Source organism: Bidens hawaiensis, unplaced genomic scaffold, assembly GCF_021521415.1.
Source record: "Bidens hawaiensis isolate Kalapana, Puna unplaced genomic scaffold, B.hawaiensis_p1.1 tig00005944_1, whole genome shotgun sequence".
Taxonomy (NCBI): domain Eukaryota; kingdom Viridiplantae; phylum Streptophyta; class Magnoliopsida; order Asterales; family Asteraceae; genus Bidens; species Bidens hawaiensis.
In genome coordinates, this window is record NW_027491393.1 from 229223 (window position 1) to 241777 (window position 12555).

The window sequence follows — 12555 nt, forward strand, 5'->3', positions numbered from 1 at the left end:
TCCGAAGTGAGATGGGTGGAAGCTCTGAAATCCATGTGCCACGGATCCTGTGACTGATGTTAACCTGTTGCATGGTCTGTGCCTAGTCTGAAAGTGTGTAGTCTGAGTACCCGGTAAATGGTGGCGGTCCAAAAACTGGTGTTGGGCTTGTGTAGAGGGTTGTGAATAGTATGGGCTTGGGTTGGGCTGCTGGTGGTTAGTATAGTGGGCTTGGGCTTGTGGGTAAGAAGATGCAGAGAACCGTGGCTGTGGGTGTGAAAAGGGGTGGGCAGGGTATGGTGATGGTGGTATGCTCCAATGTGGTGGCCATTTGTTTGACCAAGAATTATGTTGTTGATTATATCCGCGACCTCTACCACGGTTCAATCCACGGCCATGCCGGCTACCGCGACCTTGGTAACGACCACCACGACCACCTCGAGATTGAGTGGAACTTTGCTGGTCCCGCTAGTCGGGTGGTTCAGTTGTCACTGTTAGCACGGCGAAGGAGCTTCCAACTTGGTTCTGATTTGTATCCGCATCTCTTCATGGTGGAGCATGGTGCAAGCGTTATCCCAAGTAGGTGCTAGTTGATGAATAAGGGCACCGGCTACCGCGTATTCCGGAGGCAAACCTTGAACTAACTGCATGACTAGTCGCCATTCAAGTACCGGTTGCCTGATGTCACCTAATTGTCTTGCGATTTTCTTGAGTTTTTGGCAGTAGTCGGCAAGAGATGAGCACGCGTTGAGGGTGAGGTTGGAAAATTGTTGGTTTAGCGTACCTGCTCTTGCACTTTTATTGTTGAGAAAAATATTTTCTAGTTTGAGCCATATATCCCGTGCAGTAGTTTGGATTTCAAGTACTCGATCCAGGTATTCTTTGGACAACGTGCCATAGATCCATTGCAAAACCAACGCATCGATCTCCTTCCAAGGACTGTATTTATCAGTGGTGTTAGCCGTTGGTTCGGTTCCGTCGATGTGATTCAGAACCTTATAAGCAATGGCGTGAAGCGTAAACAATTTTGTCCATTGCGAGTATGTGAGAGTGGATCCGTCAAGGGCACGAATCTTGGAATTGATATTCGTAATAGAGTATGCCGGGTTTAAAGCCGTGGCTTTAGGCTCAGGGTCATCGGACATGATGACGGGGGCTGTTGCACCGGTGGTAGGCCGCCGGTAAGGGAGGGGAGATGGTGGGTGCCACTAGGTTAAAGAGAGAAAGAAAGAATGGCTCTGATTACCATGTTAACAATCGTCTCTTTCATTAACAAAGCCAACCATATAAATAGGGATGAAGATTACATGGAATGTAAATCAAATACAATCATGCATAATGGATAAACAATACTCCAAATATATTTCATACTTATCGTAACAAACTCTTGTCGGTTAATACAAGTTAACAGAAGCTTGACATTTACTTGTGTAGAGTCTTGCATATGTACAAAGGGATGATACTGAACATGTTGGTGTATCTGATTTGTAGAATCCATATGGTAAACCCAAATAACATGGTTATATACTATAAATGCTAAATGTCATGCATTGACTTGTAAGCTTGCTATTTATTGTGAAGATTGGAAGTCTATGGGTTGGAACATGACGTGCTTGAATTAGTTTAATATTTATTAACTAAATTAACTAAAAGTAAACACGAAATACTCTAGACTCTTTAAAACTCGACTAAACTACTAACAGGCAAGTGAACCGATCGACTCTAGTAAAGCTAAGTAAGTCCGATATTACGTTTATTAGCTAATTAGATTCAACTACAGACATGGCTTATTAATTTATATTTGTTTGGGGGGTTTTTATTTAAAATTATAATTTAATACTATAATTAAAAACTAATTAAGAAAACAAGTAATTTAAATGAAAGTAAAAGTTTGTTAATTAAAATAAGATGACGATAAGAAAAATACCTAGCCTAGAATTCCCTGAATTTCAGTAATGAATTAACCCGGGAAAAAAATTAGTTATGGACTGAGATCGTAAAATAGACACTTAAAAGAAAAAACCCGAACAGGACCCCTGACCCTTCTCAGGATACACCTATGGATTTCTAACAAGTTTTAACGTACACCAGTATTAAAAATCAAGTTCCCTTACGGTCACCTAATTATTTATGATTTAGTTCCTTTATACGAAATCCTACCTTACATCGCGGAAATCAAAGGCAATTTACTATATGTAATTGATTTGAAAAAAAATAATAAATAATTAACCCTAAACGGACTCCTTACGAAGAACTAAATCTAGCAATATTAAATAATAAAGATCTATCAATAACCTAGCACTTTACAGATCTTAGGTTAGCAGCACACTTAGGTTTATTCGACAATATTATTCCTATGACCTTATCATGAAATCAACCATAAAATAATCAAGAACACAAAGTAATTGATCTAATAGCAACCTATCATATGACAAACAATAATCAAGGAAAACTATGGAATAAAACTCATCAAACAATCCTAAGCATCCATATGCATCAATTTAATATAAATAAATCCTTTACTAAACCATAAAAATCATAACGTAAATAAATTCCAAGTCAAATCAAAACATCTAACTAGGTTCATCATAAGCCTAAGTAGTTCATGCAATTTAGCCTAACATCTCAAGTTTAAACAAAACAAACAAATAAGAATTCATGGCGGTAAATAAACGAAAACGAAAGAAACAAAAGATAAAACCCGTGTTCTTCGTCTTCAACTAATACGCGCACCAACGGATGATTCTTCAACTCCAAAGCTGCCAAAAGCTGATCTCGTAAGCCTCGGAACTCCCTAAAATCGGCTAGAACTTCAGGATATGTTTAAGGGTGAGTTTACAGGTCTTTAAATAGGAAACATAATGCTTAAAACACAAAAGTCGGCTAGAAGTTTCTGGAACTGAGCCCATAGCGCTGCGCGGCGGGCCTGGGCCTCCCCACCGCGTGGCGCTCCCGGTAGTATAGGGGGGGTGGCCTAGCCGGTCCGGGCCTCTTCCTGGTCTGGTCCGGTTCGTTTCCTGATGCTCCGGTTCAGCCCTTTTTCGCTCATTTTTCGTCCTTTTTTCACCACAAATAAAACCCGGAACCTAAAATATATAAAAAAATATGTTAGTAGTATACAAATCTTACAAGAAACCGAACAAAGCTAATAAAATAATAAATAAAATGTACACGGGATTAATGTATATTAAACGTTATATCAAATATTCCCACACTTATTCTTTTTTCGTCCCTGAAAAAGTCTTATTGCAATGGGATCAGAATCGGAGAAATACAGTCTTACAAACATATAGGTTATCTTAAAATTTTAGAACAACGCAAAAACTACGATCACCGATATTGTTGTCCACTTAAACCTATGCCTTTGTCTTTACCGGGACAAGTAAGATCCAACTATTATTATTATTATTATTATTATTATTTTGTATATAACTAGTGGAACCCGTAGTCAAGACCCGTTTTATTTTAGATTTTACCGGGTCAAACCACCCCAACTTGACTTAAACCTCATAAATAGAAGATTAAAACATTGTTGCACATTTTTCATGAATAGCTAAGACGATCAAGGATATTGCTTATCCACCTAAATTTAAGCATCAAAGTCTACCAAGCAGCCATTAGATACGATTAAGGTTCAATTATTCAACTAACTAGCTAGTGTTCCCCACTACATGACATACCCATGTTATTAAGCAATACCTCGGATCCTTACCACCCGTGATTTTACAAGTTTCCATATGTCGGTTTACATATGTCGTGTCTCTAGTTAATCCTGTTCTTAATGGTATGGGACGCAAGTAAAAGGACCACGTATGACTAACAGCGGGATGATCACTGGATCATCAAGATTTTACTTCACTATAATTGATGTAAGTGAATGTAATGATTGCAGTAAACTGCGGGTTTATGCTCAAAAGCTTTTATTTATTTAAATATTCGAAGATACCTAGATGAACAACCGTAAAATGACCCGTGGTCTCCGAACCCGAGGCATCCCATCAATACAGGATTTAAGGCTATTAAATTATACGTCTATGAAGTGTTAACCACTAAAACTAGAAGTGCAAGTTTTAAGTTTATATCACCGGCTACATGGCATACTTTAACGTTAAACCTACCAAGCATCGTATGATAACGTATTCAGATTTCTATTAAATTTTTTAATTTTCTACAATGAAACTAAAAATGAGGCTTGAGTATGGCGGACCATTCATCTCATATTTTATACAGACTTAACATGTATCCCACTAAAAATCATATTTATCGTTTTAAACCAACTATCAAACTGCCCTTTCATTCTCAAGGCTGAGCCTGCCGACACATCCCAAGTTAAGTGCGTGTTCTTTAATATATATTTTATTATTAGTAGTTCGAAAAACCAATTCCCGATAAGTATCCTCATCTCCCATTTAAACGCAAAAAGAAACAAAATCAAGGGATATTTTTCAATTTTTTTTAAACCTAAACGAAAAAACTAAAACGAAAAAACATATGTATTCCCATACCCACACTTCAAATTTGCATTGTCCTCAATAAAGGAACGGAAACACAACTCAAAAAAAATTTTAAAAACAAAACCTAAAAATACAAAAATAGATAAAACAAAACAAAGCTAAAAATTAAGAACTAAAAACACAAAAACAAAGTAAAAAGGAAAAGACTTAGCTGGTAGTATGGAAGATTGTCAAAGTGCCAGTCTCGTCGCCATGAATGCTCTCCTTACCGATCGCTCACCATTTTTACTTATTTCATTCTCTCTTCTCTGAACGTACACATCCTCTCCACTTGACGTACCTAAGCGAATACACACTAGAATATCTAGAAAATAAAGTCTACTTAGGTGTCTTGGAAAACATCACACCAACCCATCCTCCCAACCGTACAAGTTCAGATAATAATTATACAGACCAACGAAAAAATAAAAACAACATAAAAGAAAAATAAAACATAAAAAGATACAACTCCCAATGTTTGCTAGGACGTCCCCACACTTAGTCTTCATCCTCTTCCTCACTCTGCTCGAATGTTTGATACGGTTCAGCTTCCTTAAATTCACGCAAACCCGGCCCATAAAACGGCGCACCATACCCATATCCATGGCCATAACCATAACTTCCCGAACCTCCCGGAAAACTCGACCCACTCGGCCCACTAGGCCCAGATACAGGTGGCTGTCTCAAATAATCAGGCAAATCAATATGCAAGCCAGTCATCAAATGCCTCATAGTATCATCTGACCTTTGTTGACTTTCCCTCATCATCTGTCTAATCCCATCACACTGCTCATTCATATAACCCCGTATCTGATCGAATCCCGACTCCATCCTGTCATATAAATAATCCAAAGTAAGTACCTTAGGACGGGGCTCTCGAATTAGAAACTGTCTTCCCAGTCTCTTTTGTCTATGTAACGGCCTGTGATGTCAGGTAGGCAATTTAGCTCGCATCACCGTGGCAACCTCAGAATCAGGGGGTGGAAGCTCTATAGGACCCAAACGAGCCCCTTCCCATGCTAATGGATCACAGGGCTTTAAAATCCCATACAACCTTAACTCTTTCACACCAATATACTCAACCACCGGCCCTTGTTTTAAATACTCTGGTTTATATTTCCCAAAAACGCCCAAATTCTTTGCCAACAACGTAACATAGGGGCCCATATCTAACTTTGATCTCTTTTGTGGACATCCTCTTCTCTTTCAATGAAACAACAAAGCCAAAACACTGGCCACATTCACAGGCCTTTGTTCAACCATTACCAATAAACAGAACAAATCCAACCAGTTTACCTTGTTCTCACCCGACCCGCGCCCAACCAAAGTAGTACTCAGAATTTTATGAATGTACCTCAAAACCGGGTCGCGAATATCTGACGCCACCATGCTACTCGAAAATGGGGCAACCACAATTTCCCCCCAAAAAGTAGTCAAGTCTGTGCCGGTCAAACTAAAGGGCTTCTTATTTCTAAACGCCCCTCGCAAACTCGTGTGAAACTCGACCGTATTAACTTCATCTTCTGTGTAAAAACCACTCGCAACCCCAAACTCGGCGATAGTCATCTCATACATCTTTCACCCAAACGCAAACGAAACCGCGTCGGGTTGATCAAAATTACCTTCTTTAAACCGAAACGTACACAAAAACTCAAGCGTTAACTCTTTATACTAGGGTTCTTTTAAGCATAACATTGCCTTAAACTTCGGGCCCAACAACTCTTCAATCCTACCTCTTTGCCCGATCTCATCCAAAGTATCCCAATTAATCGTTTTAAAAATTAGCATATTCGACCCCATAAGACATCCAACTTCTTATATTCTTTCGAATCTTTCGCAAATTGAAGTAACGTACAACCTCGCATATCCCTATTCTTTCGCCTCAACGGTCCGCTCCTTCTTTGTAATTAATCACTCGCTTTGTTGTTCTTCCAACCACAACCTCCACTTCTGGCTCATCATCTTGTGGACACGGTGCCGGGCCGCGTCTTCGCTTAGTCGCTCCATGTGACAAACCTTCACCGGCATCCTGAAAAACACAAATAGACAAGCAAACAAAGGGAGTAAATCAGTATCCGGCTACAAAATACAAACGACCGAACTCGTCCGAATGGAGATTGAGTATGAACGAGCGGCCATTTTTAGCAAATAAAGTTCAACGGATAATCAAAAATTCAAAACAAAGTTAAACTAACCAACCGACAAAACAACAATGACTCAATGTACAATACCCATACCCGGCACATTAATTGTCCCAATTAAGTAAAAGTGCCACCAAAAACGAACATTGAGTTATAAACTAATGGAAAATCACGATTAAGATTATATAAAAATTAATATCACAACATTCAAATCCCAACTTCAATAATCCATGAACAATCTCAAACAAAATTTTCACTTAGCAATACCCAAACCGGCCGAACCGCAACCAACTAACAACTTTGAAAAACCAAACCGAACCAACCGTAACCAAAATTCCAACAAATAAATTCAAACCGATATAAACCGACAAACAAAATATATCTTCTAACTGAGCTCAACCCGGTTAACAAAACCCACAAACTTACTTCAGCAAACTAGCAATTCCTCAAAAACCCGACAAACTAGTTTATAAAAACTAATAAGAAAAACTAACAAAACAAGACTAAAAATACAAAAACAAGTACAAATGGTGACAAAAAATCATACCTTACAGCTTGAAATGCAAGAATTAGGAGGTAATAAAAATTTGAATGGTAAGTGGTGAATGTGAAATGAATGGTGAATGATAGATAGAAATTGATGGTGGGTTATGGTTAATGGATGTTATATTAATGATTTTAAACTTTGATTTGGTGAAAAATGGTGAAAAAATGGTGGATTTGGTGATGGAATGGTTAGGGTTTCGTGGGTGTTAGGGGATGGTGAAAGGGATTTTGAATTTTGGGGAAGATGGAAGAATATTATATGTGTTAATTTAATAAAAAAAAATCTGGCCATTGTACTCCACAGCGTCGCGCGACCAGGGAGTCACGGCCCGTCGCGCGGTGCTCCGGACTCTTTATATTAAATTAATTTTTTTAGGGGTTTTATTTACAGTTTATGGGTTTAATTTTAAGGATTAGGTGATTGAAGGCTAACATGATTGGATTTGATTATAATGTGTAAGACTTACCTGGAGCCTCCCCTTACCTCAGTGATTCCTTGAATGTCAGTAATGATCACTTAGAACGACTCAAATACAAAAGACGAAAACTACAAAACATGGCTAGTGACGCAAAATACAAAAATAAAGATAAAATAAAAATAAAAGTACGAAAGAAAGTACAAACTCTACACTTGAGTTTTCACTCAAGAACCACGTGTGACAATTCAGTGTGATGGATCGAGAGGAGTTTCCTCCATCTCGATTGATTCTTCCGATCCTCCTAGATAGTGCTTTAAGCGATGACCGTTCACCTTCCAAGAGGTTCCATTATCTGGATTTTCCAACTCCACCACTCCATACGGGAAAACTTCTTTCACCAAGTACGGTCCCGTCCACTTCGATCTCAACTTTCCTGCAAACAACTTCAAATGAGAGTTAAATAATAATACCTTATCGCCTTTCTTGAACTCTTTGCATCCTTTCAAACGTCGATCATGTAGAGCTTTCGTCTTTTCTTTGATATTCAATGACCGAGAATATGCCGCATCCCAAAGCTCTTCCAACCGGAAGATGACAATACTTACCGTATACAAGCATAGACGGTGTAGTACCCAACGGAGTCTTGTATACGGTGCGGTGAGGAATGCCCACAATGCATCATCTATCTTCTCTGACCAATCTTTCTGACTCGCCCCAACCGTCATCTCCAAACCCCTCGATTTGTATTCTCGACTTGACCATTTGTTTGAGGGTGATAAGCAGTAGAGGTATGATGAGTAACCCCATAACGAACTAACGCTTTCTCCATGGCGGTATTACAAAAATGGGTGCCCCTATCACTAATAATAGCTCTCGGAGTACCGAAACGAGTAAACAACTTCTTGAGAAACCTCACAACAACTCGTGCATCATTCGTGGCCAACGCTTGGGCTTCCACACACTTCAACACATAATCAATCGCTACCAAATATACTTATTACCATTCGACGTAGGGAATCGCCCCATGAAGTCGATGCCCCAAACATCAAAGATTTCAAGAATTTGTATGAGGTTTTGAGGCATTTCATTCTTGGAAGAAATATTACCTGTTCTTTGGCACGCATCACAAAGCTTCACAAACTCTACAGCATCTTTAACAACTGTCGGCCAATAGAACCCACTATCAAACACCTTCTGCGTGGTAGCATGCGCACCATGATAACCTCCAGTCAACCCTTCATGAACATGCTTAAGAGTATCCCAACCTTCCTCTTTCGTCGCACATCTCCTTAGAATCCGATCACCACCAATTTAAAACAAAAACGGGTCATCCCACATATACCGATTAACATCCTGGAAAAACTTTCTTTTTTGTCGCGTAGTCATACCCTCCAACACAATATTCTTCGCCAAATAATTAGCACAACCAGTGAACCATGGCATACCTTGCTTTTCAGCCGTAACAAAATTGATCGACTCGTGAGGGAATGTATCTCCATTCTCCTCCTCATGCAACTCTTCTCTTCTCTGGTCCTCTAGATGGGATAAATGATCGGCCGCTACGTTTTCTGCACCCTTCTTATCTTTGATCTCGATGTCAAACTTGAAAAGTAGAAGAATCCACCCTATAAGACTAGGCTTCGCGTATTTCTTCTAAAAGACGAAACGCAAAACTGCATGATCGTAAACACGGTGGTCTTGGAAAGCACGAGATACGAGTGGAACTTGTCAAATACGAACACAATGGCTAAAAGTTCCTTCTCGGTGGTGGTGTAGTTCTCTTGAGCATCGTTCAACATCTTGCTAGCATAATAGATAGGGTGAAAATGTTTATCTCGTCTGTGCCCCAAAACCTCTCCAACCGCATAATCACTAGCATCACACATGAGCTCAAACGGCAAGCTCCAATCGGGAGAACAAAGAATGGGAGCACTTACGAGCTTCTCTTTCAAAAACGTGAATGCCTTCACACACTCATCATCAAAAACAAAAGGCACATCTTTCTCGAGGAGTCGGGTCATCGGGCGGGTGATTTTTGAAAAGTCTTTGATAAACCGCCGATAAAATCCCGCATGGCCCAAGAAACTCCTAATCGCCTTTACATTCGTCGAAGGAGGAAGTCTACTTATAGTATCAATCTTTGCACGATCCACATCAATACCGTCTCTCGAGATATTATGGCCCAACACGATCCCTTTCGTCACCATAAAATGGCATTTTTCCCAATTAAGCATCAACTTCGTTTCAACATCTTCTCAAGATTAGCCAAACAATGATCGAAAAATTACCGTAAACCGAAAAATCGTCCATAAACACCTCCATGGACGTCTCTATCGTATCTTGAAAGATGGCCACCATACAACACTGAAAGGTTGCCGGAGCGTTTCATAGTCCAAACGGCATGCGACGGTACGCAAATGTGCCATAGGGACATGTAAAAGTTGACTTCTCCTGGTCTTCCGGTGCAATGGGAATTTGAAAATAACCCGAAAAACCGTCAAGAAAACAATAAAAATGCTGACCTGCCAAACGCTACAACATCTAATTAATAAACAGCAACGGGAAGTGGTCCTTCTGGGTGGCATCATTCAATCGCCGATAGTCAATACATACTCTCCAACCGGTAACCGTACGTGAAGGGATGAGCTCATTCTTCCCGTTCATCACTACGGTCATACCTCCCTTCTTCAAAACAACTTGGGTCGGGCTCACCCACGGAGAATCGGAAATTGGGTTAATCATCCCGGTATCCATCAACTTCAATACCTCCTTCTTCACCACCTCTTGCATATTCGGATTAAGACGTCTTTGTTGCACCACCGGTTTGTACTCATCTTCTATTAGAATCCGATACAAGCAATAAGCGGGGCTAATACCTTGAATATCGGAAAGTCTCCATGCAATCACCCCCTTATGTAACTTCAAAACGTCTATCAGCTTCGACTTCTCTTCTTTCGTCAACTTGGATGACACAATAACGGGCAAGTTCGAGCCCTCATCAAGATACGCATACTCCAAGTGTGACGGGAGAACTTTCAATTCCAATGGGGCGGGTTTCTCCACAGAACCTGCCTCACTTTCACAACTGATCTCATTCACCTCTATCATCTCGGGCAGCCCCGAAATCCCAGCCAACTCATCAGAAACCAAATCGTTCTCACATGACTCATCCTCACCCAAATCATCATAATCGACCAAACCATCACTTCCCACGAGATCCGCACCTCAAATATAATCAAAGCATCTATCCACACCTGTAATAAAAGAGTTAATGAAATAAACTGAGTGGCATGGACCACTAAAATCATCTTGATCACTCGGATGCCTCATCGATCTCGCGACATCATAAGCAACATTCTTGTCACCAACCCGAAGCGTGATCTTCCCATCATACACATCGATAAGGGCTTTTTCGGTATGTAAGAACAGACGACCAAGAATGATGGGGACCTTTTCGTCGGCCTCCATGTCAAGCACCAAAAAATCAACCGTGAACACAAACTTATCAACCTTCACTAGCAAATTCTCGATAATACCTCACGGATATTTAACCGAACGATCGACCAACGATAAGGGCATGCGAGTCGGTGTAGGCTCGCCTAACTCCAACTTCTCGTACAAAGAATACGACATCAAATTTATACTTGCACCCAAATCCGCCAATGCATGGCTCATCGCATCACTACCAAACAAACACGGAATCGTAAACACACCCGGATCCGATAACTTCTCGGGTATGTGGTTCAACACTACCGCCAAACAATCTCTCATAAGGGGAATCAATGACATCTCCCCCAACCTATCCTTCCTCTTCAACAGGTCATTCAAAAACTTTGCGTATTTCGACATATGCTGGAGGGCTTCAATGAACGGGAGATTTATCTTCAACTGTCGGAACATGTCAAGAAAGTGCCTATACTCCCGTGTATATTTCTGATGTTTTAAGCGAGCGGGATATGGGAAACGAGAATGGTCAATCACAGGTGTTGGCCGGATTTCCACCGGCTTCTTCTCCACTGGCGGTGCAACTGGTGTGGTGTTCTGCACTTTGCCTGGCACTTCCATCTCGATCTCTTCATCCATCACCTCCTCTTCTTCAGCTTCAACCTCTCCTCTTCTTATCTCGGGACCCAAAACCCTGCCGCTACGAGTAGTAAGCGCCTTTAGTTGAGCGGCCGGATTTTACTGAGTAGAACCAGAAAACTGTCCCAGGGGCCTCTCATCCAATCGTCTAATAATATCTCCAATGGACCTTTGCATGTCGAGTAGAGCCGATTGTTGATTCTTAAAAAGCAGGTCATGATCGGCAAGAGTCTTTTGGGTAACTTGATCTCTAGTAACGATATGCTGCATCATCTCGTCCAACTTCTTACTAAGATCTGGCCCATTATTCGAACTTTGACCATTAGAACCTTCATTGTTATACAGTCCCTGATTTCGGTTATAGGGAGTTTGAAAACCAGATGGCCCACCGGTCGGACGCCAATTCGAATTACCTTGCCCTTGATTCTGGTTCTGATTCTTATAGTTGTTCCAGTTCTGAATATTGTTGTTATGAGCATTAGGGAACCTGTTCTGACCAGCTACGAAATCAACTTCTTGATTGTTCATCAACGGACACTCCAGCGTACCATGACCACCCTACGCATCTCACACTTATCCACCTTAGCCTTTAACTCTTTTATCTCTCGGGTAAGATTCTCCAAAGCAGCAGCCATACCAGTATCCAGATTAACCTGGTGTACACCTCGAGCAGATGAGTATGTACTGGTGACTGGATTGGAATTCCTCGTGGCTTCTTCGCACACTCCGATTGCGTGAAACTTTCAAACATCTCGTTACACTCGGTCACATTCTTCTTGTCCATCAAATTACCCCCAGCGTCTGTCTCAAACCTCGCTTGAGCCTCATAAGTAAGCCCATTGTAAAACTTCTCAACAAGGGCCCAAGGTGTGAGACCATGTTGTGAACAACGGA

General features: G+C 40.7%; 2 protein-coding genes across 2 annotated transcripts; both read right to left on the minus strand.

The window, feature by feature from the left end:
• Nucleotides 1–473: 473 nt before the first annotated feature.
• Nucleotides 474–1124, minus strand: LOC143631117 (uncharacterized). Its single transcript, XM_077099966.1, has one exon. It carries the CDS (start codon nt 1122–1124, stop codon nt 474–476), a length of 651 nt encoding a protein of 216 aa, XP_076956081.1.
• A 5230-nt stretch (nt 1125–6354) lies between these two features.
• Nucleotides 6355–11661, minus strand: LOC143631118 (uncharacterized). The gene is made up of 9 exons (XM_077099967.1): nt 11292–11661; nt 10875–11093; nt 10499–10802; nt 10257–10447; nt 9516–9829; nt 8921–9231; nt 8685–8863; nt 7911–8011; nt 6355–6501 (listed from the first exon to the last, which is right to left on the minus strand). Exons 1-9 carry the CDS (start codon nt 11659–11661, stop codon nt 6355–6357), a joined length of 2136 nt encoding a protein of 711 aa, XP_076956082.1.
• Between the last annotated feature and the right edge of the window lie 894 nt (nt 11662–12555).

Coding starts and splice junctions, on each gene's coding strand:
- LOC143631117 (XM_077099966.1), bottom strand. CDS start 1,124: ATGTCCGATGACCCTGAGCCTAAAGCCACGGCTTTAAACCCGGCATAC.
- LOC143631118 (XM_077099967.1), bottom strand. CDS start 11,661: ATGGATGAAGAGATCGAGATGGAAGTGCCAGGCAAAGTGCAGAACACC. Junction 9,232..9,515: donor CGTTTTTGAAAGAGAAGCTC/GTAAGTGCTCCC, acceptor TTCGTCTTTTAG/AAGAAATACGCGAAGCCTAG. Junction 8,012..8,684: donor TGATGCGTGCCAAAGAACAG/GTAATATTTCTT, acceptor AGTTGTTTGCAG/GAAAGTTGAGATCGAAGTGG.